The 27,769-nt window shown below is 40.4% G+C and overlaps 1 protein-coding gene across 5 annotated transcripts in view; it reads right to left on the reverse strand.

Annotated features, from left to right (window-relative positions):
* LOC140195238 (bile acid receptor-like) overlaps nt 1–27,769 on the reverse strand; it is a 129,369-nt gene that overhangs the window by 17,973 nt on the left and 83,627 nt on the right. For all 5 annotated transcript variants that reach the window (XM_072253251.1, XM_072253252.1, XM_072253250.1 and 2 more), the window contains 4 exons: nt 26,007–26,146; nt 20,315–20,419; nt 13,331–13,430; nt 7,283–7,411 (listed from right to left, as the gene is read on the reverse strand). In XM_072253251.1, the coding sequence (XP_072109352.1) occupies nt 7,283–7,411; nt 13,331–13,430; nt 20,315–20,419; nt 26,007–26,146 (474 nt within the window). The remainder of the gene's footprint in view (nt 1–7,282; nt 7,412–13,330; nt 13,431–20,314; nt 20,420–26,006; nt 26,147–27,769) is intronic.

The raw sequence follows: 27,769 nt of genomic DNA on the forward strand, positions 1-27,769 counted from the left end.
ATAGAATTTGGCAGTGTGAGACCACAGGCGATATAGGTATGAGATTCCAGGCTGATTTGGAGAAGACACAATGTTTGTATTTGTCCAAAGATATAATATTCTTTCAGCCTGCGTGGATAACAACAAAGCAGATAAGCAAACTAACCACAGATCCTACATTATGTGATAAGAAAGGGTTAATTGATGTTTAAGTGATATAGTTCGCTTTGTATAGATTGAATAATAAGGCATGAGACGTGAGAGAGCTTTGATAAATTGAGAAACAATAATCAATGGCTAGCCTAAAGAATAAATACATGGTTTACAAACCGGGATTTACTTACATAGGAAGAACATAAGAAATAAGAGCAGCCTGCTCCACCATTCAACAAGATCGTGGCCAACCTGGCTGTGGACTCAGCTCCACCAACCTGCCTTTTCCCCATGACTCTTAACTCCCCTGTACTTCTAAAACCTACCTAACTGTGCCTTAAATATACTTAATGAGTTATATTGTACTGCTTTGCTGGGTAGAGAGTTCTACAGATTTTCTACACTCTGGGAAAAGCAGTTTTCACACATTTCTATCTTTTATCTATTCCTCCAGATTTTGAGGTAATGAAGTACAGATACATAAGATTGACTCTTGTGATGAGTTGTATGACTCTACTCACTGTCCTTATTGGCTACTTCTTTCTCCAGAAGTCTCTGGATTCTGTCAGAAAGTAAACTCAAGACTGAAATTGGTAGTTCTTTGAATCAAAGAATATGAGAATACATGCTCAGAAAGTAAACTTGAGGTTAAGATTCTTCATGATTGTATTAAAAGACAGCAAGCTTGAGACTATAATTACTTCATCGGTGGTCCATCACCATTCACAACTGATCTAATCTGACATGCTAATTATGGAGTTGCTCTGTCTACATGGATGCTCCTTTAGCTATTTTGTCTCATCTAGTCGTACAGTTTTTCTAGGGTGACATTTTAGGCACCTTTTTATGTATTTAATATGTAAGTAATATTTGAGTAATATTTTAAATATATTGTTTGCTTATCCATTCTTGTTTACAATGTTCATTCCAAGATACATGTAAAAGTACATGAATGGCCTACATCATTACACCATTATTATACAAGCATGTATTCTTGGCTCCTTGTTTTTCCTTGCAATTAGTTTGTGGAGTTACAACACATAATGGTGATGAGTAAGTTGTAAAATAAACCTGAGATGATTACCTACCTGTTGAAGTGGAGAAAAATGTTAGAGTTTTAAAAAGAGGCAGAAAACAGACAAATTCAGTAATAACCAGTGAATAGTGTTAGTCCTTCGGATTCAAAGAAGACACAGAAACCTGTGCGCGATGGAGTTTTAAGTGGAACAGTGGTTGCACAGGGGCAATCCTATTCTCTCAGCAGAAGAGACCTTGATCCAGTGGCACGGACAACCGTTATGGCTGGAGACCTCTCCTGCTGCAGTGGATGACCAGGATGTCTAAGTGTCTTGTCGTGCTCTTAGCACTCCACAACGCCTGCTGGGCCTGCCTTCTCGACCGTTTGACCATTAATCAATTTCCTCCACTCACTTTGCCAGGGCCAGACTTCACACACTGGGATAGACAGATCCCCTACCTCACAGAGGGTCGAAGACTCGTCGGCTACCCTCACCTGGTTTTGCCCGTCTGCCGAGACAGTTTACCAGGGTGTGGCCACTGCGCGTGTTACAGCTATTTGGAGCCACAGGTGAGAGCTGAGCGCCAGGTGGGGACCAAAGGTGGACGAGCTGCCCTGAAAAGGGCACGGCAGGTCCCCCCACCAGAGGTGCTGCCCCTCCCTAGACACCTCATACACCTAGTGAATACTGGGTGATAATAATCAGAAATGAAATGGCCGGCTACGTCGAAAGGATGCATGCGTTCAATTGCACAAGAGATACTGGACATTCTATACCGAGCAAATTGAGCAATCTTTTAAAGCAAATGAAATAGCCAATGAGAAGTGCATAGCAGTTTTACTGATGCATTGGATTTAAAGGCATACAGTTTGCTTAGAAATTTGACTGTTCCAACCTAACCAGCTGAAATGAGCTTTGCTGATATCATGATAGTAATGAAGAAACATTTGGAACCAAACTGTTGTTGATTGCAGAACACTTTAACAATAAGCAGAATCAAAAGGAAGGGGAGTCTAGTTCAGCTTACGTGACTGAATTGAAGAGATTGTCCAAGCATTGTCTGCTCAGTGAAGGGCGTAATGATGCACTGGGAGATCGTTTAGTTTGTGGAATCTTACAAAGAGGCATTCAAACATGGCTCCTAACTGAAGCACAATGTACATTTAAAAGAGTAGATGAAATTGCCGTTGCAATAGAAACAGCAGACAGAGACACAATTGTGTTGCAGTCAGGAATGAAAGTGAGCGTGAACAAAATTACAAAATCTAAACAGAAACCAGCCTGGCTGAACAAATCGTGTTACAGTTATGGCAGGGGTTCACATACACCAGACCAATGCAGGTTTAAAGATGAAACTCACAGAAAATGCAACAAAGTAGGGCACATACTGGGTAGCCTTGAGGTTTTCAATGTGAAAACTAATAATAGATAAGCAATTTCCAGCACCTGTAGATTTTCTCTTGTTCGTGAATAGATATGTGATATGGCTTACACCAGAAGTGAATAACAAATTAATTAAAATTGAATTGGACACTGGTTCAGCTGTTTCAGTCATTCCACAAAATGAGTTTGAACAGCATTTCAAAGATACTGAACTGAAGCCTGCAGATATCCAACTAAGAACTTACAGTGGAGAAAAGATAACTCCAGTAGGAATAATATTTCTAACAGTGAAATACAACAACCAACAAGTCACATTGGGCTTGTAGGTGGTAAAATCAAGAGGGCCTGCATTGTGAGGCCATGATTAGCTGAGACAACTACAAGAAGATTGGAGATCCATCCACAATTTGCATACTGCATACCCTACAATAGAGTCAGTTGGAAGTGAATTAAGAAAGGTATTGAATGATGCCAAAGTAGTGTTCAAGGATGGCTTATCAAGGGTAAAATAGAATTAAATGAAAATGCCTCGCCCAAGATTTACAAAGCCCATCTGGTTCCTTATACCACCCATGATAAAGTAGCCAGTGATGTAGATTGCATAGAGGCTGAAGGAATTCTTTCCAAGGTTGGGCGGAGCCCATGGACAACCAGTAGGCCCAGTAGCTAAGAAGAACGGGTCTGCCAGGATCTGTGATGATTTTAAGGTTACCATCAACCCAGTACTGAAAGTAGATCAATACCCTCTGCCCAGGATGGAGAAAAACTTTTCAAACCTTTCTAGAAGGAAACCCTTCAGCAAAGTGGACTTAGTTGAGGCCTATCTACAGATGGAAATGGAGAAAGAGTCCAAAGCGTTCCTCACCATAAACACTTGAATGGATCTATTGCTGTAACGGGCTTATTTTTGTAGTAGCATCTGCACCTGCACTCAGGCAGAAAGCTATGGTCCACATGCTGCAAGGTTGCCCAGGCACACAGTGTTACCAAGCTGACAACATTCTTACCAGTAAGGATAACAAGGAACATCTCCAAAATCTCAAAGTAGTAAACATTTAGATTAGAAGATTATGGGCTCAGAGCACAATGCAACAAGTGTGAATTCTTTAAACCAAACATCACTTACTGTCGTCATATCATTGACGCACAGGGATTACACAAGTGTACTATGAAAATTCAAGCAGTATTGGATGCTCCAAAGTGAAAGGACATGTCACAATCCTTTTAAGGATATGTCATTTACTATAACAGGTTCCTGCCAAACCTGGTTATTGTGCTTCACCCCTTGAACTTATTACTATAGATTTGGAAGAAACGGCAATGGACAAATCAGTGTGAGGTGGCTTTCCAAAAGGTAAAGGAAATGGTGATTTCAGACACTGTACTCACACACCATCCAGTGAAGCTTGACTGTGACACCTCGCTTTACGGTATAAGTGCAGTCATCACATGTTATGAGTGATAGAAGCTTTACATCACTTTTCCTTACTGCTACTGAGAAAAATTATGCACAGATTGATAGAGGCCTAGAGTCTGGGTTTGGGGTGCAAAATGTTACAACCAGTACCTGTATGGGAGAGAGTTAACCCTCATTACTAATCATCTTCCACTGGTGTTCATTTTCAATCCACTGAAGAGTGTTCCATTAACACCAACAGCATAAATGCAGAGATGGACTCTTTCTTGGCGGGCACAATTGCAATGTCAGATTCAAGAGGATGGGTGATCATGGAAATGTTAATGAATTGTCCTGTTTGTTCTGTGAAAAGGAAATATCTGAAAAACTTACAAAAGAGGAATCACCTCTTGACGTATTCTCCCTAATGCAAATCAAAAGTCTCCCTATTACAGCAGAGATGATCCAAAGGGAAACTAGAAGAGGCCTCAGTTTATCTCAGGTCTACATGGCCATCCAAAATGGCTGGAATGTGCAACAGAAATTCCAGTTCCCCCAATTTTACCAGCACTGGGATGAACTTGTCCTTGACGGGGTTGTCTTATGTTGGGATTGAGAGTTGTACCATTAAAGCTGAGAACTAAAGTGTTGGAGGATCTAAATGCCAGTCATTTTGGCATGGTCAAAATGAAAGCATTGGCTTGAAGCTTCATCTGGGGCCTGGGATAGATCAGCAGACTCAGCAGCTTACAACACACTATTCTGGATGCCAACAAGCCCAGAAGATGCCAAGAGCAGCATCTCTCCATCCCTGAAAATAGCCGGCATTGCTCTGGCAGAGGATTCATGTGGATTATGCAAGACCATTCATGGGCACAAGTTTCTAAGTAACAGTGGATGCAGCTACAATGTGGCCAGAAGTGTTCCCAATAGCTCCACTCCAGCCTTGCACACTGTTGATGTGTTGATAAGCCTCTTCTCAAGATCTGGTATTCCAGAACACTTAGTCAGTGACAATGGACCACAGTCTGTTGTGAAACAGTTTCAGACATTCCTGAAAATGAATGGAATAAGTCATGTTATATCTACACCACACCACAAATGGCTTGGCAGAAAGGTTTGCCCAGAGTGTAAAGAACACACTGCGAGCAATGTCAGCGTAACACAGTACACTAACACTGAAACAGAAGCTCACCAATGACCTCCTTATGGCAATGCAGTATACTCTGCAACCAACATCTCGCCAGCTATGCTAAACCTGGGTCATCCCTTGTGCTCATGTTTGAATCTTCTCAAATCCAATCTCAGAAGGAATATACAGACCATCAACTGAGACAAATTGAGGGGTCCTGAAACAAGAAAGTTGAATGTTTCACTCCTGGACAAGCAGTCCTGGTGAAGGACTACAGAGGTGATCAAAAATGGGTACTTGGAAAATTAAGGACAGAACTGGACCATTCTCCTACATAGTGGAGATTGTGTCTGATATCATTTGGAGACAACACATCGATCAGATGAGGAATGCAGAGTCAATTGTTAGAAAAGAAAAATGTCCAGAACTGTTAGAACCCCTTCCTTGGTAGAGTGAGGGATATGCCAATGCAAGTAATTACAGATTGTGGTGGAATATGATACTGATTCTGCTGATGGCCCATATTGCCTAATGAATGGGCTGTCAGTCCTATAAAAAATTTATCCTTTTTAACATGCATGTATTGGCAATGTAAACATATCCATTAAAGAATTAGTGACTTTAACTCCCATCAGTACTGACATTTACATCCGCAATAGATAAATTGCTGAAAATATCAAATAGGTTATCTCTGGTTTGGTTCACTCACCATTTGCTATTTCATCTTTCAGAACTTAGTCAAATCTCAGCAGTAGTGATATTTAAACACTTTTGAAAATGGACATTGAAGTCTCACCTGTGGCAATACCAAGATTTTGTAGAAAGCCACTTAAATTATAGAATTAAGGGATCAGAATGTTATATGAATTCCCCTGTGTGCTTTTTTTGTGGGCAATGTTGGTATAAGGGTTGTGGTTAGGACAGGGTCACTTGGTTTAAATTAGCAAATCTTATTTTAATTGCTACTTTTGAAAATTGTCTCAATTAGGAAGCTTCCTCCATCCCATGTACCCAACCATAGCCTGCTATGTGCAGCAGAGAGAATTTCACCTGGTAGCTGCCACCTTCTGTTACTTTCTCCCATGTCCGGGCTCCACCTTCAAAGCCCTGAAGCTTTGTAGCTCTTTGCTGCACTCCTTCCAGTTCATGTACTATCTGCTTTGACTTGTACAGTGAAATAATGGTTTGTAGGGAACATATTTCAAAAAATATGTCTGATCCTGAGTTAGTGCTAATAGCTAAATAACTGAAACAAACCACCCGAGTCAGAATTCCAGTGCCATGGTGGGGTCATTTCACAGATGATCTGTTTAAGTTATGGTTTAGAACAATGGGAACTAATTTCTTCTTACAGTGCTCTAAACCAGGGGTTCCCAACCTGGCATCCACAGACCCCTTGGTTAATAGTAGAGATCCATGGCATAAAAAAGTTTGGGAACCCATCTGCTATAAGCAAATGTTGTATATTAAGTGATATTATTACGCATTCATTCAAGACAAAGAATGACTGATCTGAGCAAGAACAATTTGTAGCATGAAGCACCCAGATGACATTTAATTTAATCATAATGATTTGACTGTCTTCCATTCCAGGAACATAGGGTATGGTGAGTAGGTGTCATCTTTTAGAATAAAATATTGAACTACGGTTCAATACTTCTCGGCATACAAATAAAATATCCCAAGTAATTTCTCCCTTTGTCAAGTCAAATCAAGTCAAGTCACTTTTTATTGTCATTTCAACCATAACTGCTGGTACAGTACACAGTAAAAATGAGACAACGTTTTTCAGGACCGTGGTGCTACATGAACAATACAAAAACTACACTGAACTACGTAAAAAACAACACAAAACTACACTAGACTACAGACCTACCCAGAACTGCATAAAGTGCACAAAACAGTGCAGGCATTACAATAAATAATAAACAAGACAATAGGCACAGTAGAGGGCAGTAGGTTTATGATTATAAATAAATAGTGGTGTCAGTCCAGGCTTTGGGTATTGAGGAGTCTGATGACTTTGGGGAAGAAACTGTTACTTTGTACAAACTCTCATCATTAAAGTACAATTTCAAATTTTAATCACATTCCTTTATGGGAAAACATGTTGCTGCATGTTAAATCTCCTGCTGCATTTCTTATATTTTCTAAAATTTCTTGTGTCAGGCAAGTGTACTCAGAATTGAGAATTCTTTCTTTGAATCTCCCATTACTTACCTTGTATATACTGGTGGCTGCTCTGTGTGAAGCGCTGGTTGTATAGTTGTGCAGAGTGAAGAAACATCACTTCCACGGTGGAACCTTTTAGCAATGCAATCTGGTCTTCATTATCTAATGTCTGGAAACCTTAAACAATATGCATACTACTGAATTTCCGGACATAACATATAGCCTCTTATTTTACCAATTAGGAATGCATATAAAGCTAATCAACCGCATTTTTAAAACTATTTACATTTAACTAATGCTTGATATTTCCAATACTTTTGCTTCATGATTAATGATCATTTCTATACTTAAAATTGAATTTCAAAGCAACAGTTGATTCTTAATCCTACATACCTGGAGTACATTGTTTCTCATGGGAATAGAGAGAGAAAAAAAATGATAGGACATCAAAAAGAAATAAGCTTTCACATTTGAGAGGATCAGGTAGCAAGTCAATGATGTTTGTTTTTAATGATTAGTCTTCAAAGTGGTTTCTACTAAGGAGAAATAAATGCTTTCCCAATATACAGAAAGTATTTGTATTTGGAAATGTTTGAAAAAGCTTTGCCTCAAAAGAAAATAAAAATTGCAGTTGATAAAATTCTGGGAAGGAAAAACGCTGGAAATACTCAGTAGTTCAGGGTAGTAGAGACATTATTTTATTTCCCCAAAATTACAGTTCATTTGACAAAGTAAGCTAAGTGATTCCGATTCACAAAACAAACTACCTGGGGTACCCATTAACACAAGAGAGTCTGCAGATGCTGGAAATCCAGAGCAACACACACAAAATGCTGAAGGAACTCAGCAGGTCAGGCAGCATCTATGGAAATGAATAAACAGTCAACATTTGGGGCCAAGACGCTTCTTCATTCTGAAATGGAAAGGGGAAGACACCAGAATAAAAAGGTGGGGGGGGGGGGAGAGAAGGAGCACCTAGAAGGTGATTGGTGAAACCAGGAGGGTAGGAAAGGTAAAGGGCTGGAGAAGAAGGAATCTGATAGGAGAGGAGAGTGAATCGTGGGAGAAAGGGGGAGGTGATAGGCAGGTGAGGAGAAAGTAAGAAGCCAGAGTGTGGAGTAGCATAAGAGGGGAGGAGAAGGGAACAATAAAAGTTGCCAGGAGAAATCAATGTGCATACCATCAGGTTGGAGGCTGCCTAGATGGAATATAACGTGTTGCTCCTCCACACTGAGAGTGGCCTCATCGTGGCAAAAGAGAAGGCCACGCATTGACATGTCGGAATGGGAAAGGGGATAGGAATTAAAATGGTTGGGCAACGGGATATTCTACTTTTGGCAGATGGAAAACCAGGTATGACTTGCAGAGGGCTATTTCGAGAGCCAAGATACAATTCTGGGAGATGTCGGAGGTGACATAGGATTCATGTCAACTCTGGCAGGGTTTGCAGACCATTGCTTCCTACAAAGCAAAACCCAACATCGTGAATGGCAGTGATGCTTCACTACTAGATGACCTCAATGCCTTTTATGCTTTCTTTGAAAGGGAAAATAAAACCACAGCTATCAGGATCCTGCAGCATCCAATGACCCTGTGATCTCTATTGCAGAGGCCGACATCAGGTTGCCTTTCAAGAGGGTAAACCCTTGCAAAGCAGCAGTACCTGATGGAGTACCTGGTAAGGCTTTGAAAACCAGTGCCAACCAACTGGTGGAAGTACTCAAAGACATTTTCAATCTCTCACTGCTACAGTCGGAAGTTCCCATCTGCTTCAAGAGGGCAACAATTATACCAGTGCCCAATAATAGCAGTGTGAGATGCCCCAATGACTGTTGTCCAGTAGTGCTCACACCTACGGTGATGAAAATGCTTTGACAGGTTGGTCCTGGATAGAATCAATGCCTGTCTCAGGGAGGACTTGGACCCACTACAATTTGCCTATCGCCACAGTAGGTCTACAGCAGACACAATCTCCATGACCCTCCACACAGCCTTGGATCACCTGGACAATGCAAATACCTATGTCAGGAATACTGTTTATTGACTATAGCTCAGCATTTAACACCATCTTTCCTACAGTCCTGATCAAAAAGCTAAAGAACTTGGGCCTCTGTACTTCCATCTGCAACTGGTTCCTTGACTTCCTAACCGGAAGACTACAATCTGTGCAGATTGGAAATAACATCTCCTCACTGACAATGAACACTAGCAATCCACGGGGATGAGTGCTTAGCCCACTGCTCTACTCCCTACACCCATGACTGTGGCTATACACAGCTCAAACATCTCCTTACAAAAATTGCTGATCATATGACCATTGTTGGCAGAATTTCAGAAGGTGACGAAAGGGCGTACAGTAAGGGTAAGACAAGGGATCAGAAGTGGAAAGAGTAAGCAATTTCAGGTTTCTGGGTGTCAATATCTCTGAGGACATAGCCTGGACGCAACATATTGATGCAGCTGTAAAAAAGGCAAGATAGCGGCTATATTTCATTAAGATTGGAGGAGATTTGGTTTGTCAACTAAAACACTCATAAACCTCCACAAATGTACTGTGGAGGGCATTCTGACCAGCTGCATCACAGTCTGGGGGGGAAGCGCGGTGGTGGAGGCTACTGCACAAGATCGAAATAAGTTGCAGAACTTGTAAGGTCAGTCAGCTCTATCATGAGTACCTGCCTCCCTAGTATCAAAGACACCTTCAAGGAGCAATGCCTTAGGAAGACGGTCATCGTCATTAAGGATCTCCACCACCCAGGACATGTCCTCTTCTCACTGTTACCATCAGGAAGAATGTACAGAAGCCTGAAGGCACAAACTCAGCAATTCAGGAACAGCTTTTTCCCCTCTGCCATCCGATTTCTAAATGGGCATTGAACCTATGAACACGACCTCATGTTTTTTTTAAATTTCTGTTCTTTTGCACTACTTATTTTAACGTAACTATTTAATACGTATATACTTAATGTAACTCAGTTTTTTCTCTATATTTATCATGTATTTCACTGTACTGCTGCCATAAAGTTAACAGTTCTCGACATATAAAATGTATTCACCCCCCTTGAAAGTTTATGTTTTGTTGTTTTACAACATTGAATCACAGTGGATTTAATTTTGGCTTTTTTTTGACATTGATCAACAGAAAAAGACTCTTTCATGTCAAAGTAAAAACAAAGTGAAAAAAAAATGGTCAAAATCAATTACAAGTATAAAGCACAAAATAGTTCACTGCACAAGTATTCACCCCCCTCTTTAATATGGCACACTAAATCATCACATGTGCAGCCAATTGGTTTTAGAAGTCACATATTTAGTTAAATGGAGATCTGTGTATAGTCAAGGTATTTCAATTGATAGTAGTAAAAATACAACAGTATCTGGAAGGTCCAACGAAAAGGTTATTGAAAAGCACAAGTCAGGAGATGGATGCAAGAAAATTTCCAAGTCACTGAATATACCTTGGAGTACAGTTAAGTCAATCATCAAGAAATGAAAGGAATATGGCACAGCTGTAAATCTGCCTAGAGCAGGCTGTCGTCAAAAACTGATTGACTGTGTAAGAAGGGGATTAGTGAGGGAGGCCACCAAGAGACCCATGACAACTCTGGAGGAATTACAAGCTGCAGTGGCTGAGATAGGAGAGACTATGCATACAACAGCTGTTGCCCAGGTGCTTCACCAGTCATAGCTTTATGGGAGAGTGGCAAAGAGAAAGCCACCGTTGAAAAAAGAAAACTCACATGAAATCTCAGCTAGAGTTTGTCAGAAGTCAGCTGGAAGAAGGTTCTATAGTCCGATGAAACCAAAATTGAGATTTCTGGCCAACAGATTAAATGTTATGTTTGGCGTAAGCCAAACACCGCACATCATCAAAAACACGCCATCCCTATTGTGAAGCACGGTGGTGGCTGCATCATGCTGTGGGGATACTTCACTGCAGCAGGCCCTGGAAGGCTTGTGAAGGTAGAGAGTAAAATGAATGCAGCAAAATTCACGGAAATCCTGGAGGAAAACTGGATACAGACCGCTGGAGAACTGCAGCTTGGGAGATTTGTTTTCCAGCAAGACAAAGACTCCAAGCATAAAGCCAAAGCTACACAGGAATGGCTTAAAAACAACAAAATTAATGTCCTGGAGTGGCCAAGTCTGAGTCCAGACCTCAATCCAATTGAGTATTTGGAAAGGGCTGTTCACTCACGATCCTCATGCAATCTGACAAAGCTTGAGCAGTTTTGTAAAGAAGAATGGGGGAAAATTGCAGTGTCCTGATGTGCAAAGCTGATAGAGACCCATCCACCACACTCAAGGCTGTAATTGCTGCCAAAGTGCATCTAATAAATACTGACTTGAAAGGGGGTGAGTAATTATGCAATCAATTATTTTAAGTTGAATAATTGTAATAAATTTTGTCTAATTTGTAGAAATTTCACTTTGACACAAAAGAGTCTTTTCTGTTGATCAGTGTCAAAAAAGCCAAATTAAATCCACTGTGATTCAATGTTGTAAAACAAAAAAAAACATGAAAGCTTCCGGGCCGGGTGTGGGGGGGGAGGTGAATACATTTTATAGGCACAGTATGCTAGTGATATTACATCTGATTCTGATTCTGGAGTAGAGATGCTCTACAAAGCAGTCTCCTGATTCACATTGGGATCACCAACGTAGAGGAGGCTGTATCAGGAGCACTGCATACTATAGATGTGACCACAGATTCACAGATGAAGTGTTGTCTCACCTGGAAGGACTTCAGGGGCCTGAATGGAGGCAAGGGTGGAGGATGAATGGGCAGGTGTAGCATTTCTATCACTGCAGATCTATGTGCCAGGAGGGACATTAGTGGGTAGGGGCAAATAGAGAAAGTAATTATGGAGGGAGAGAGTGGAGAGTGGGTGAGAGGTAAAGTTGAGTCTGGTGCTAGGATCTCGTTGAAGCTGGCGGAAGTTGTGAAGAATTATATGTTATATATAGAGGTGCATGTGGTGGGCCAAATGGCCTACTTCTGCTCCTATATCTTATGCTCTTAAGGTGCCAGGAAGATGGGGTGAAAGTGGATGTCCAGGAAATGGAGGAGATGAGCATGACGGCAGCATCAACTGTGGAAGAAGGTAAACACTGTTCTTTGAAGAAGGAGGACATTTCTGATGTCCTGGAAAAGAAAACCTTGTCCTGGGAACAGATGTGGTGGAGAAAAGCAAATAGGATTTTTAGAGGAGACAGCGTGGGAAGAGTCATAAAAACTGTTGGAATTGGTATGCTTTTAAAAAAATGTCAGTCGACAGTTTGCTTCCAGAGATAGAGATAGAGAGATTGAGAAAGTGCAGAGAGGAGAATGAACAAGTGAATTTAATGGCAGGATGGAAGTTGGAGACAAATTTGGTGAAATTGATGAGTTCAGCAAGGGTGCATGAAGTCGTCAATGTAGCACAGGAAGACCTGGGGAGTGTTACCAGGAGAGATTGTAATTCAAAATATTGCAAAAGGCAGCATTTTGTGACCAAATTTTCAGGCAGTTACTTACTTTTACTCTTAATCCTCATATGTCATCTATTAAAATGTAATATGTGTCCAGCAGAATGTTTCTTCTATATTTCATACGACATGGGAACAAAAACTTGGTTATAGAGCTGTTCTAAGCATATCAACATGGATGATTGACAATGCAATTGTCAAAATGTAATAATGCACCTGTACTATACTACATAGCCAACAAAAAGACAGGTGTAGCTGGGGCACATACAGGTACCCATGGCTACCCCTTGAGTTTGGGGGAAGTGGGTACTGGAGGAGCCCAGTGGTTCAAACAGCATTTGTATAGGGAAAGGGGCTCAAGAATCTCAACCCAAGAAGATGACTGCCTATTTCCCTCTACAGTTTCTCCCTGACCCCCTAAGTTCACCCAGCAGTTCATGTTGTGCACCAGATTCCAGTATCTGCAGTTTTTTTATGATTTTGATTCAGTTGGTTTTGAATAGTGCCATTGAAGAAAAACGAGGCAATCTTGGATTTACAGTTGCACATTGGAATGTTAAAACTTTACCTGCCGCCTTATTCCTGTTGTGTGATCTGTGAAACATGGTAAACTTTACACTGACTCACCTGGCAATCTTTTAGTAAACTCTACCAATACTTCCACTTGCAAAGTTGCATTCTCTGACAGCCGGAGAAAATCTTCCACAGGATTTGCAGGTTCTAACAGCTGAAACACGGATGGCGATATGAGATATAACATTTTTGGTTGTGAAGAAGCAATGTGATTAATCATCTAAACCCATAAAGGGACTATAATGTAGGTCAAACATTTCTCCCCATGAGCTTCACAATATACAAAGGGAACTATATTAAATAAACACAGAATGTTGGAAATAAATTCTCAGCTCTTCAGGTAGCTCCTGTGGAGAGCAAAGTAGTGAAAGATCAATAACCTGAAACAACATAAACATAAGATACTGAAAATCTTGAGTAACACAATCAAAATACTTCAGGAACTCAGTAAATTAGGCAACATTTGTAGAAGGAAAGGGACCCAAGAAGTTCTTGGAAGTTTGTGCAGATTCGACATGTCATTTAAAAATTTGACAGACTTCTGTAGATGCACAGTAGAGAGTATCCTGACTGGCTACATCACATGGCCAAGAACATAAATGCCTCCAAAAAACTGGTCGATACAGCCCATTCGATTGCAGGAAAAGCCCTCCGCTCCATTATACACACCTACAAGGAGCGCCACAAGAGAACAGAATCCACCATCAAGGATTCCCATCATCCAAGCTATTCCTCCTCTCTCTGCTGCCATCAGGAAGCAGGTACAGGAGCTTTGGGTCACACACCACCAGGTTCAGGTACAGATATTACCCTTTCAGCCATCAGGCATCTGAATCAGCATGGATAATTTCACTTATCTCAATACTGAACTGGTTTCACTCACTTTCAAGAACTCTACAAATCATGATCTCAGTCTTATTTATTTATTTGTTTATTATTACTATTTGTATTTGCATAGTTTACTTTCTTTTGCACATTGATTGTTTATTTGCTTGTTACAGACACCTGTTAGGGTGCATTCTCCAGATACCTTATAAGGTAACCATAGCCTTCAGCCAGGAGCAGATGTCATCTGGTGATTCCCAAACTTCACAGAGTGTTTCAACCCTTAACCATGACACTCTCCAGTTGGCAGACCGACAGTTGTGGCCAAATCACTGCCCATCTGCTCCTGGCTTCCAGCTTCCCTCCTCTCGCCTACTCCAAATCCAACAAGAGGCTCGTTCTGCCTCTTCCCCCATCCTATGAGCTGCTTGTTTTTTGCTCCTTTCATCCAGGCCCAGAACTGACAACAACCGCCGTGCTGATTTGGCTGGGAAATCTCTGCAGCCGATCTCCACAGGGAACAACCATGCCTGCCATCCCTTGTCTTTACACTCCTGCAGTAAGGACTGGTACTTCAAGGCCTTTCTCTTGTGGGCCTCTTCCCAATCCTCCTCCCACGGCACAGTCAGCTCAACCAGAATTATTTTCCTGTCTTCGGTTGACCACAGTACAATGTCCGGGCATAGGGTTGTGTGCACCACATTCGGGAACTGCAACCTCCTTCCCACATCGACCCTCATCTCCCAGGACCTGGCTGTTAGCAGCAGATTGGGCTTTGGTTGTTTGGTTACGAAAGGCCTGGCTCCGTCTTTGATGAAGGTTATAGCCTTCCTCAAATCTGTGCCAGCCGTCCTCTTCTTGCATCTCTCCCGCTCTAGTGTGTCAGCAAGAGCCAGAAGCACCTTATCATGGCGCCACCTATGCCGTCCTTGAGTTAGAGCTGTTTTGCACTTGGTCAGTATATGAGCCAGTGTCCCCTTTTGACCACAGAGCTTACAGTTCGGGTCCTCTATTATCCCCATGTGTACAGATGTAATGGTGAAGGAAGGGTGTCATACATGGATCGCAAGAGGAAGGAAATACGGAAGGGCTTCAGTCTCCATAACTCTGCCCATGAGATCTTGCACTCAGGCAGATCCCATTTTGTCCAGGCACCTTGGGACCCTTGTTTCACTGCCTTTGACATCCGCTTCTCTTCCTCACAGATCCGTACTTCTGCCTGTACCATGTCTCGCCTGTCCCTTATGCTTGCGTTTCCCCACTGCTGGAAGTGAACTGAGCCGAGGCCTTGCCGCCCGACGCAGGGGTTGCCAATGATATCTCGCAGCTTCAGAGAGGACACTGCCTCCTCCACTGCTGCGTTGGCTGCCCACTTGCGCCTAGATCTGGTTGTAATGCCTGCTTGCTTTATCAAGACATCATTGGACTCTCTCAAGCTTAACAGGGCTCTGCATTTTGCCACCTTGAATTCCTCCACAACAGATGACAAGGGAAGCTGCAGTTGCCCAGAACGAATATAGAGGCCCACTGAAGAGAAGCTTGGGGGAACGCCCAACCATCTCTGCAGGTGCTTGTTGGTTTTCCTCTCGGTGCCCTCTACGGCAGACATGGGAAACTCAAAAAGTGTGAAGAGCCAGAGAAGTCTGGGCAGAAGGCCATATTGGTACAGCCAGGTCTTGAATTTACTGGGAAGTCCGGATTTGTCGATCTTCTTAAGACCATAAGACCATAAGACAAAGGAGCAGAAGTAGGCCATTCGGCCCATCGAGTCTGCTCCGCCATTTTATCATGAGCTGATCCATTTTCTCCTATTTAGTCCCACTCCCCCGCCTTCTCACCATAACCTTTGATGCCCTGGCTACTCAGATACCTATCAATCTCTGCCTTAAATACACCCAATGACTTGGCCTCTACTGCTGCCCGTGGCAACAAATTCCATAGATTCACCACCCTCTGACTAATAAAATTTCTTTGCATTTCTGTTCTGAAAGGGCGCCCTTCAATCCTTAAGTCATGCCCTCTCGTACTAGACTCCTCCATCATGGGAAACAACTTTGCCACATCCACTCTGTCCATGCCTTTTAACATTCGAAATGTTTCTATGAGGTCTCCCCTCATTCGTCTAAACTCCAAGGAATACAGTCCAAGAGTGGACAAACGTTCCTCATATGTTAACCCTCTCATTCTCAGAATCATTCTAGTGAATCTTCTCTGTACCCTCTCCAACGTCAGCACATCCTTTCTTAAATAAGGAGACCAAAACTGCCCACAGTACTCCAAGTGAGGTCTCACCAGCGCTTTATAGAGCCTCAACATCACATCCCTGCTCCTATACTCTATTCCTCTAGAAATGAATGCCAACATTGCATTCACCTTCTTCACTACTGACTCAACCTGGAGGTTAACTTTAAGGGTATCCTGTACGAGGACTCCCAAGTCCCGTTGCATATCAGAACTTTGAATTCTTTCCCCATTTAAATAATAGTCTGCCCGTTTATTTTTTCTGCCAAAGTGCATAACCATACACTTTCCAACATTGTACTTCATTTGCCACTTCTCTGCCCATTCTTCCAATCTAACCAAGTCTCTCTGCAGACTCTCCGTTTCCTCAGCACTACCGGCCCCTCCACCTATCTTCGTATCGTCAGCAAGCTTAGCCACAAAGCCATCTATTCCATAATCTAAATCGTTGATGTACAGTGTAAAAAGAAGCGGCCCCAACACTGATCCCTGTGGAACACCACTGGTAACCGGCAGCCAACCAGAACAGGATCCCTTTATTCCCACTCTCTGTTTCCTACCAATCAGCCAACGCTCTATCCACGTATGTAACTTTCCCGTAATTCCATGGGCTCTTATCTTGTTAAGTAGCCTCATGTGTGGCACCTTCAGCCATTCGTCTGTCTGCTTCACAGCATTGGTGACATTGGCCCCATCTAACAGTGACACATTAAACCACTTCCTCAAGCATTTTATCAGGTTATCTTCAATCGAAGGGATGACCTCACCCTGAATTTTGAGGCTAAACTTGCTAGTAACTTTGCCCTTTCTGATCACCATACACCTGGACTTCTTGGCCTTGGAGGACATCCTCGCCCAAGTGGCTACATTGTCCAGGGTTTCCAATACCCATCTTGCTTGGACATGTGACACAGTCATCATAGTGATGTTGTCCATGAACCCTCGTATTTATTATTACTATTTTTATTTGCATAGTTTGCCTTCTTTTGCACAATGTTTATCAGTCTTTGTGTGTAGTTTTTCATTGATTCTATTGTATTTTATTGTTTTACTGTGGATGTCTGCAAGAAAATTATTCTCAGGATAGTACAGTGATTTCTGGTTAATTGGGACACATCAGGACCACTACATTTTGGCTCAATTAAGCAGCCATCTCAGTTAGCTGAAGTTTCATGAAAATAGTTATAAAGGTATTAAAAGACAAACTGAGTAACAAATTATGTGTTTCAATAAAATACAGGACAAATTAGAACACTACCAATGCTACTGCAGTACTATAAAACTGTGTATTAATTCCTAATACTTATCTATGGGGGAATTCATCTGCAGTCGTATTCTTTTGACTGTAAATGAACGAAATCCCTGTAGAAACCTAGTACAGATACTGGACTGCCTTCATCCAATGTTGTTGATGATTGCAACCTCCAAATCGTCATTTTAATTGTAACATTCCAGATGATTGTCGATTCCTTCAACTTGTTGAAGTAATGAAATCATTTCATTTTCACTCCCGGCTGTCTCTGGCATCTCCAAGCCTGAAAGCTTGAAACCGCAGTGAGCAAAACTGTTCAGAATTGTCTTACTGCTTTTTGAAGACAAATACACACAACTGACACTATTTTAAAACAGATTGCTCTAAGCTCAGTGTAGTGCCTGATGGCCACGCAAGTGACGTTAGTTATTAACTCCTTGGCAACAGTTTCCGGCCTCAATTAAGCAGCATAGTGTCCAACATAGATGAAGGTAATCCTGGCTATTTTCTTGATTAATTTTTGCTATATAAGAATTGTCCCAAATAACCGACTTCCCCAACGGTCCAATTAACTGGAATTCACTATATATGGTGACATATACGTACGACATATACATGCTTTGATTATAAATTTACTTTAAACATTTGAAGAGTCACAACCCAAAATGGCTATTTCCCTCTCCAAATGCTCCCTGACCCTAGGCTTCTGGCTTCTGCTCCTTCATTTCCAGTCCTGAGGAAGGGTCTCAGCCCAAAATGTTGACTGTTAATTCCCCTACACAGATGCTGACTTCCTCCAGCATTTTGTATCTGTGAAACCTGAAACATCAACCGTGATTCTCCATAGATGGAGCTGAGCACTTCCATCGTTGCATATTCACAGAATCTGGTTTCATTTTGCTTTTTGGGAACCATATTAGGATCTATTTGCTTTAAGGTACAGTTCAGTATGTGAATTATTAAGATTTTTTTTGCAGTGGGAGATTCCATCCTTCCTTCAACAGTCTCCCATATCCAGCAATTGTAATTATGAGATAGTAAGTCTTATTATGGACTAAAATGGTATTTGTTTTACATATAGGACATAGAACAATCAGCACAGTATAGGCCTTTGACCCACAATGATGTGCCACCTTTTAACCCACTCTAAGATTAATTAAACCCTTCCCTCTCACATAGCCCTCCAATTTTCTTGTCTCTCTGTACATATCTTAGAGCCGCTTTACTATCTCTCATATATCCATATCTAGCATCACCCTGGCAACACATTCCATGCACTTACCACTTTCTGTGTGGATAAAAAACTACTTCTGACATCCTCCCTATACTTTCCTCCAATCACCTTAGAAATATGCCCTCTTGCATTAGCTATTTTGTTATGAAACCAATATAAATTCAATGAATGATGATTCCTTTCCTTTAACTACTGTATATTATCGGGTTTCTTACAGTTTCAGTCTTTGAGCTTCTAATTCAGAAACACATAAAATCCTCCTTTATGGTTTACCTGCTCCAGCTGCTTTCACTCTAATTTTATCAGGTAATAAGACTTGGTGGATGCAATTGTATTTGACCAAGTCTAACACTATTTCAGCTGAAGTGATCTAACATAGTTCATGTAGAAATTCATCTGCTGAGTCCACAACAACCCTGACTGTGGAAGTACTGCTCATAAATGCATTACTGCCCAAATCACTGGATGCTCCTGGAATAACTTAACACTAGGCTTTGTCTGTTCGTCACATTCTTTGCCAAACAGAGCACGTGAAGGAGAAAAAGTAAGTTGTGGACCAAGGTGGTCACTGGGAATGGATTAAAAAAATACATCACATCACATGAAGTAATTGGGCCTGTGATAGTGAAGGATTTGTAGGAGGCGAGGGAGGTGGGAGTTTGGGTGAGCAGAACTAGGGTTTGGATGAGTGGGGTCTTGGGTTAGGAGGTCAGTGATCAGTGGGTGAAGTGGAGATGGGTAAGGTTGTAAACTGGGCTGGAGGGTTGGGGGAGGAGTGTGAGATGATAAAAGAATAAGATAAAAATGGGTCTCCCTGAGTTGGTTCCTAGGAATGGAAAGCAGTCCACTTTAAATCACGTTGACAAAGCAAGGTAATAGTGCTATTGATACTTTTTTTTAAGCTGAGTGCATAATGGGCTCTGTATGGCCCAACATGATGTAATTTCACTCAGCTGATATTCTAAGTAAGTGTTGCCACAGGAATGACTTCATTGGGTACCCGTTCAACTGTGATCATTTGCTCAGTAGATCATGATATCTGATTAGAAATTAACTGTTAAATTTCCGAAATGAGTGATTCAATCTGGATATTAGAATGTTCCACTATGCTGATTATAATACAAAACATTGCAAAAGGCAGCATTATGTGACCAAATTTTCAGGCAGTTACTTACTGTTACTCCTAATCTTCATCTGTCAACTATTAAAATGTAATTTGTGTCCAACAGAATGTTCCTTCTATATTTCTTATGACATGGGAACAAAACTGACTTGGTTATAGAGCTGTTCTAAGCATATCAACATGGATGATTGACAATGCAATTGTCAAAATAGAATAATGCACCTGTACACCCTTTATATAACACTGCTGCTGTTGGACTGAAGATAGAATCATAACCAGATATGCCATTGATTTGTTTGAAACAATGGTATTAATGTGACTAAAACATATAAATATGAAGTTTTAAATCAGAGTATTACATACGTATTTTCTTGCTGCTTCTTGGGGTATTCGATACTTGTGATGAGCCTCGACAATGTAATCAAGGAGCTGTTGTTGCTCAGCCGTAAATTCTACTCTCTCTTGGATCTGTATGAACAATAAAAGGTATTTTTACTACTCCACTGGTCAGTGAAATTTCAGCAATCTTAGTCTAAATTAGATATCATGTTGGGAAACACGGAACCTAAATCTGTAATATACGTTTATGTAGTTTCACTGAAAACTCTATGCAGGGAATATACACAAATCACTAACAAAATCCTATCACTTGCACTTCTCTATTAGGAAGAGCATTATACATTGGCACCTTTTATTGGTATTTTAATCTCTTTAAGGCAAATGATCTCACCAATCATTAATTTGTTTAATAATGTAGCTTTTTAACATGTAACAACAGAATTTCCGTGCATTGAGTGTAGTAAGTAATAGTTACCTAGAACTGATTTTATAGTACAGATCTTTTGTATGACTGAGACAAACTTTATAAAAGTAGTAAGTTCTCCTCCACTATACCAGAGATCTAGCACTGCTGCTGAGTAAGATAAACCATTAGCCCCCACTGCGATTATCTCTGAGAACACTGCAGAAGAAAACATACAAGTAGAACCAATGATTTAATCTCCAGAACTATATTTGTAGATGAAATGGAGAACTCTGTAGCCAGGTTGACTTACCTTGGGACTGCATTACCAATGAGCTAATTGTGATGCAGAGCAACTTCTTGGTGGCTACCTCATAGGACGGACAGTGTGAGTAGCATTTCCAAAGACATCTGCATCATGCTCTTTCAATGGGTTATCCTGTTATAGTCCTCAAATGAAATCTCAGAGAGTTCTGTTGTGCACTCCTGCCATTTGGAAGTTGGCATATTTGCTTCCCTAGAGTGTGTCTTGGCTGCAGCTCTTGTGCTGATGGTTGACCATGTGCAATTCATACCTCTGCATCCCACAGGGTGTAAGGATTTGATTTACACTTGATGTATTAAGTGCAATAAGGCAGCATCATCAAAACGACTGGATATGTCCTTGGCTACAACCCAGACTCTTGAGTTAGTGATGGAGAGCAGGTCACTAAACAAACTGTTATCTATTATGGACAATCTGGCACATCCTCTCCATGACCGACTGAATAATCAGCGGAGCACCCTTTCAAACAGAATCATTCAGCTCCGCTGTCACAAGGATTGTTACAGAAAATCTTCCCAACCAAATGCAACAAGCATATACAACAGTTCATCTCTGTGCAACCGGGAGAACACACATCATAGTACAATAGTCTCTGTTTTATTATTTTTTTCATTATGATTGCATATTATTGTGCATTGGTAAATTATTATTGTATGTACCGTATTATTATTCTGTACTTTACTAGTCTGCACACTGCTAAGTGTGTCTTTAAATGTTGCTGTAATGAAAGTATTTCCCACTCAGGATCAATAAAGTATTTATTATTATTATTACTATTATTATCTTGCTCCTCGTCCTTGTTGGAGTTAGACTGCTCAATAGAGGAAGTAGTGAGGATGTGGTAATTCTCCTGACATGCTGTATGGAACATCAGTTTGTAGCACTCTGCTAACCAGCCAAGATATCCAGGTTGCTCTGACTAAAACACTGAGCCATTTCCTGCTCAATGGTAGATCCCTTGCAGCTAATATCGTTGAATAATTTAAGTGCTACACTCCCCCCCAACTTTCAGGAGATTTAGAGGTTATTTGTGCATATTGCCTATTACTGTAGGTTTCATAGGTAAACAGCACCAGTGAAATAACAAAACATAAAATCTAGTGAGAGGGTAATCAACATTACATTTTAAATCAACAAATATAAAATGGTGGAGGAACTTAGCGGGTCAAGGAGGGTCAGAAAATGAACAGTCAAATGTTTTAGGCTGAGATCCTTCATTCGGGCTATTGACCAGTTCTGATTAACTTTGGTCCAAAACGTTGGCTGTTAATTCCCTCCATAGATTATGCCTGACACATTAAGTTCTACTGGGGTTTCCTGCGTATTGGTACAGATTTCCAGCACCTTCAGTCTCTCTTGTGTCCCTATATACATTTTAGCTGTTCACACTCTGTTGCATAAGGAGTTTGTTGGTAAACTGCAGCTGGTCGTTTCCTACATAGCACCATTTTAGCACATGCTTTGAATTTCTATTCACATTTGTTTTAGTTTTCTGTATGACAGATGGCTTCACATGAAATATATGTATACTCATATAGAAACACAGAAAACCTACAGCACAATATAGTTCCTTTGGCCCACAATGCTGTGCCGAACATGGACTTAGTTCAGAAATTACCTGGGGTTACCCATAGCCCTCTATTTTTCTAAGCTCCATGTACCTGTCCAGGAGTCTGTTAAAAGACTCCATTGTATCAGCCTCTACCACCATCGCCAGCAGTCTATTCCAAACACTCACCAATCTCTGTTTTAAAAAAATCTTACTCCTGACATCCCTTCTGTATCTACTTCCAAGCACTTTAAGACTGTACCCTCTTGTGTTAGCCATTTCAGCCCTGGGAGAAAGCATCTGACTATTCTCACGATCAATGCCTGTCATCACCTTATACACCTCTATCAGGTCACGTCTTATCCTCCGTCGCTCCAAGGAGAAAAGGCCAAGTTCACTCAACCTATTCTCATAAGGCATGCTCCCCAATCCAGACAACATCCTTGTAAGTCTCCTCTGCACCCTTTCTATAGTTTCCACATCCTTCCTGTAGTGAGGTGACCAAAACTGAGCACAGTACTCCAAGTGGGGTCCGACCAGGTTCCTATATAGCTGCAACATTACCTCATGGCTCTTGAACTCAATCCCATGGTTGATGAAGGCCAAAGCACCGTATGCCTCCTTAACTACACAGTCAACCTGCGCAGCAGCTTTGAGTGTCCTATGGACTTGGATCCCAAGATCCCTCTGATCCTCCACATTGCCAAGAGTCTTACCATTAATACTATATTCTGCCTATTTCACCTACCAAAATGAACCACTTCACACTTATCTGGGTTGAACACCATCTCCCAAATCTCAGCCCATTTTTGCATCCTATCGATGTCCCACTGTACCCTCTGACAGCTCTCTACACCATCCATAACACTTTGGATCATCAGCAAACTTACTAACCCATCCCTCTACTTCCTCATCCTGGTCATTTTTAAAAATCAGGAAGAGAAGGGGTCCCAGAGTAGATCCCTGAGACACACCACTGGTCACCGACCTCCATGCAGAATATGACCCATTTGCAACCACTCTTTGCCTTCTGTGGGCAAGCCAGTTCTGGATCCACAAAGCATGTGTGTCCACTATGGGGTAAACACTCTTGTACAACTCTTTGGGTACCTCTCATTCCAAACTTAACTTTGGATAGATTCGTTATGTATTTCAGTGATCTTTTTCTTTAGCATCTGAACATAAAGTAAAACAAACCTTTAACAACCAAGACATAGAATGTTTATTCCTTTCAAGGAAACCATTCAGCACGCCAAGTGTGCTATGTAAGGACAATCCAGCTAGTCTTACTTCTCTATCCTCTCCCTGTAGCCCTGCAAATTTATTCCTTTTTGATGCCTATCCCACTCCTTTTTGAATGCTACAGTTATATCCTCTATTATAATTCCTTGTAGTACATTTCAGATCCTAAGTAAACAACTTACCACTGATTGTTATCACTCAGTGTCCAAAGATTACCCACCTCACAAGCAGTAAAATGGCTCCTACAAGCATGATTGAATGGCGGAGCAGACTCGATGGGCCAGATGGCCTAATTCTGCTGCTATGTCTTATGTCTTATTGTCTTAAATTTTTCCTCAGGTTAGTTTTGGTTCTCTCGCAAATCATCTTCATTCTATGTATAGTTCTTGACCTCTGTTCCTATAGGAACAATTTCTAACTAACTGACCATACCATTAATGATTATCTCTGTTGGATCCCCTTGCAATTTGCTCTATTTAAAGGAGAACAATTCCAGTACTATTTTCTCATTCAGCAACACCTTCATCCGAGGAATCAGTGTAATGAATCTATGCTGCACTGATTCCAGGGCAAGTATATCATTTGTTAAATTTGGCGAGCAAAATTACACAAAGCATTGCATTTGAGGCCTCAAAGCCCCGTAAAATCTCAGCAGCACCTTCATAAAACAATGCTTTGCAATAAATGTCAACATACTAATTGCCAACCTAAATTCTTGTACCTGAATAAATAAATAATGGACAGAATCCCTCTGGGTACCAAGCTCTATTGTCTCTCCCATCCTTCCTACTGGATACACACGTTTTTATATTATACTTTTGTGTGGCCACCTTCTCTCTTAATCTGTATTCCTTTGTGTAATTCTCACAGCTCACCATCCATCTACCTTGGTGTTATTGGCAAAAGCAAATGCATTGTATTCTGCCTTTTTATCGAACTCACAGATATAAATGCTTCTAATCCCTGTTGTATCCCACTGCTAAAATACTGTTAAGCTGATAACAATAGTTTAATGCTACTCTCTGCTTTCTTTCCTTTAAACAATCTTCACTTCATTCTAACTTTGCACTCATCCTTTAAATCCTTACTTTATGTAATAACTTTTTGTTTAGTATCTAACAGATGTCTTTTGAAAATCCAGAATTACTATATTCACTGGTTCCATTTTATATACAAGTGGTACTTTGAGACTTTGAGACTTTTTTACCATGCCCATCGTCTGTTCTTCATCAAATTATGGTATTGCTTTGCACTGTTGTAACTACTGTATATGTTACAATTATGCGGTTTTTGTCAGTTTTTTTTAGTCTTGGTTTGTCTTGTATTTCTATGATATCATTCTGGAGGAACAAATTGTATCATTTCTTAATGCATGCATTACTAAACGACAATAAAAGAGGACTGTGTGTCCTCATAATCTAATCTAATCTAATATACCATTATAACTATAAAATTAAACTTATTTTATTTATTAAGTAAGATTACTCTTTGATAAAATAATCTCAGTTTTACAAAATCATATATTTTCTATGTCTCTAACATGCAAAATGTGATGGATTTCAATATTTTGCTGAGAACAGGTTAAACTGAACAGACTATTTTATTTTCTGTCCCTAATTTCTCATGTATTGGTATAATACTTGCTATCTCCCAACCTCTGATCATATTTGAAAACCAGGGGAATTTTGGAGAATCTGCACTAATGCATCTTAAAACTGTGAGATGCAAACTGTTATTTAATCATTATAATATGTCCAGTCTTATTCCCTTTAATTTCTCCAGTAATCAATGTAGACATTTCTATTTGTTGCAATACTGTCTATCCATTATATAACCTCCTCAAGAGATAAGCATGAAATAAATCCTCAATATTGCTTTTTATTCTCTATGCCCATCACCTGGAAAAATGTGCCAAACAGCCATTGCAAAACAGTATGCATAACAGTAATAATTGTAGATAAAATTTAACTGCAATTTCCAGAAGATATCAGGATTTTTATCTCAGCTTTAGGTAACTCCAGTTCATTCCACGGAAGGAATGCAAGGCTGAGCATTTTTGTGTCTTATTTCCACATTCTCCTCACCAATGATTATGTCTTTTCTGTCTTCTGCATGAAACAAAATCTGATAAATGTACTCTGAAGCTCCCACCATTTAAAAACTGAAATCTTTATCATACATGTTCAAATTGTCTTACTTTTCCTGCCTTGGTTGTAGACGAAACCTGTTTGGTGTCAACACCATCTTCCTCTGTCTTTATGGTACAAAAAAGATCCATGACTTGTTTGGTGTTTTTCCGCAGGCGTTTTGATTTACACTGGATTTCTGTTAGCAAACCTAGGAGATTTAATAGATACCATTTAATGCTCAAAATCAATATTCCTGGATAAAGAGACTTTTTTTTTTAAACTTGCTCTGTTCCATTTGCCCACCTCCTCTACATTGGTCTATTTTGATTCATCTTGAAACAATGTCTTTATTTTAAAACCCCCATCTATATATTCTAATCCTTGCATATCTTAACAGCATCCATTCTATAACTCCCTACAATCTTAGGAACCTGGTTCTTGGGCACCATGTTTTTAATTGCACAATCACACCATTTCCTTATCTGCAAGACACTAAGCTCAGAGAATACTCTGTCTAGATCTGCCGACTTGTGTCTCCACGAAAATGACGTGCTTTCCTCTCTCTCTCTTCCCTTATGAAAATCCATTAAATCGAATAGTTTGATTCAGATTGTTCCAACCCATGATAACTTTTTCAAAAGCAAAGCGGAATTTCCAATATAACATTGTTTCATCAGAAAGAATGCCTATTTGTATCTCAACATTATTATATTAAAACATTAGTTTTAATCATAAAATTAAAACATTTTGAAGGCTGCAAAAAGTGTTTCGAAAAGTTAGCTGATCTGAAACAAGGGAATAGTACCAAGGAAATTTAAAATACATAATTCAAATATGGGGAGAGAGAAGAGAAATGTTACTCCAGAGATGGGAACATGGATGAGAAATAAATCTGAAGGCTTTATGAAGCCTTGAACTGTTCAGTGCCAAATTTTATTTGATGACACCCTTATGAAGAGTTTGAGAGATTTTGCCAGATTAAAGTTACCATATTTTATCAGAGTTGCAGTTGTTAATTTGCACTCCCTCTAAATTCTATCAGTTGTCACCCTTTACCCTACCCTAGTTTCATGATGACTGTGGCACATTAGTTACCTTGAAATAATCTAGTTTGTATGTCATTATGTAACATGTGGATTTGTAGAATTTATCTGAGAATTTGCAAGGGATTCTCAATAATCCCTCTTCACTGATGGAATTGAAAGAATTTGTGAGGCCTAGCAAAACCATATACAATGGTTGCTGCAATTCTGCCTTCCAACAAAACTGTCGTCTTCTGTATTTATTCTTCCTTTTCCTTATCACTGCAATCAATTTTTCCATCTCTGTGGTAAATTAATGGAATTAGATGAAATTAGGGAAGGAATCATTTACAAATGATCTCAGAAGAAAATTGTGATGTTACCAGTTTAGTATGAATAGGATTGAAGGGGTCAAGGATCCAGTTAATTAGACAAGAGCATAGGAGACTCTCATGGTCTGAGTCGACGTTCCCTCCCCCATAGGAGATATATGGGAAAAATGAAAATATTGCCCGAGGATGCTCTGCGGAGAGATTTGTTTCATTGAGCTCAAAAGCTAAAGGCTAACTGCTAAAGTAGGCGAATGTATATGGGAATTAAATTTGGCCACCACTGCTAAATGCGTACAAGGAAATGTCCACTGGCCTCCTCATTCTCCTCCCACTTACGGAAATCAATGTGAAGGAGAAGAATATAATTGGTGACTGATAGCACCAGAGAACAATGATTTCTCTCCTTTCTATTTTCTCTTAAAAATTTCTTCTATTGGCCTCCATCTTGCACCCAATATTAGAAATGAGACAGAAAGA

This window comes from Mobula birostris, chromosome 3 (genome assembly GCF_030028105.1).
Source record: "Mobula birostris isolate sMobBir1 chromosome 3, sMobBir1.hap1, whole genome shotgun sequence".
Classification (NCBI taxonomy): domain Eukaryota; kingdom Metazoa; phylum Chordata; class Chondrichthyes; order Myliobatiformes; family Myliobatidae; genus Mobula; species Mobula birostris.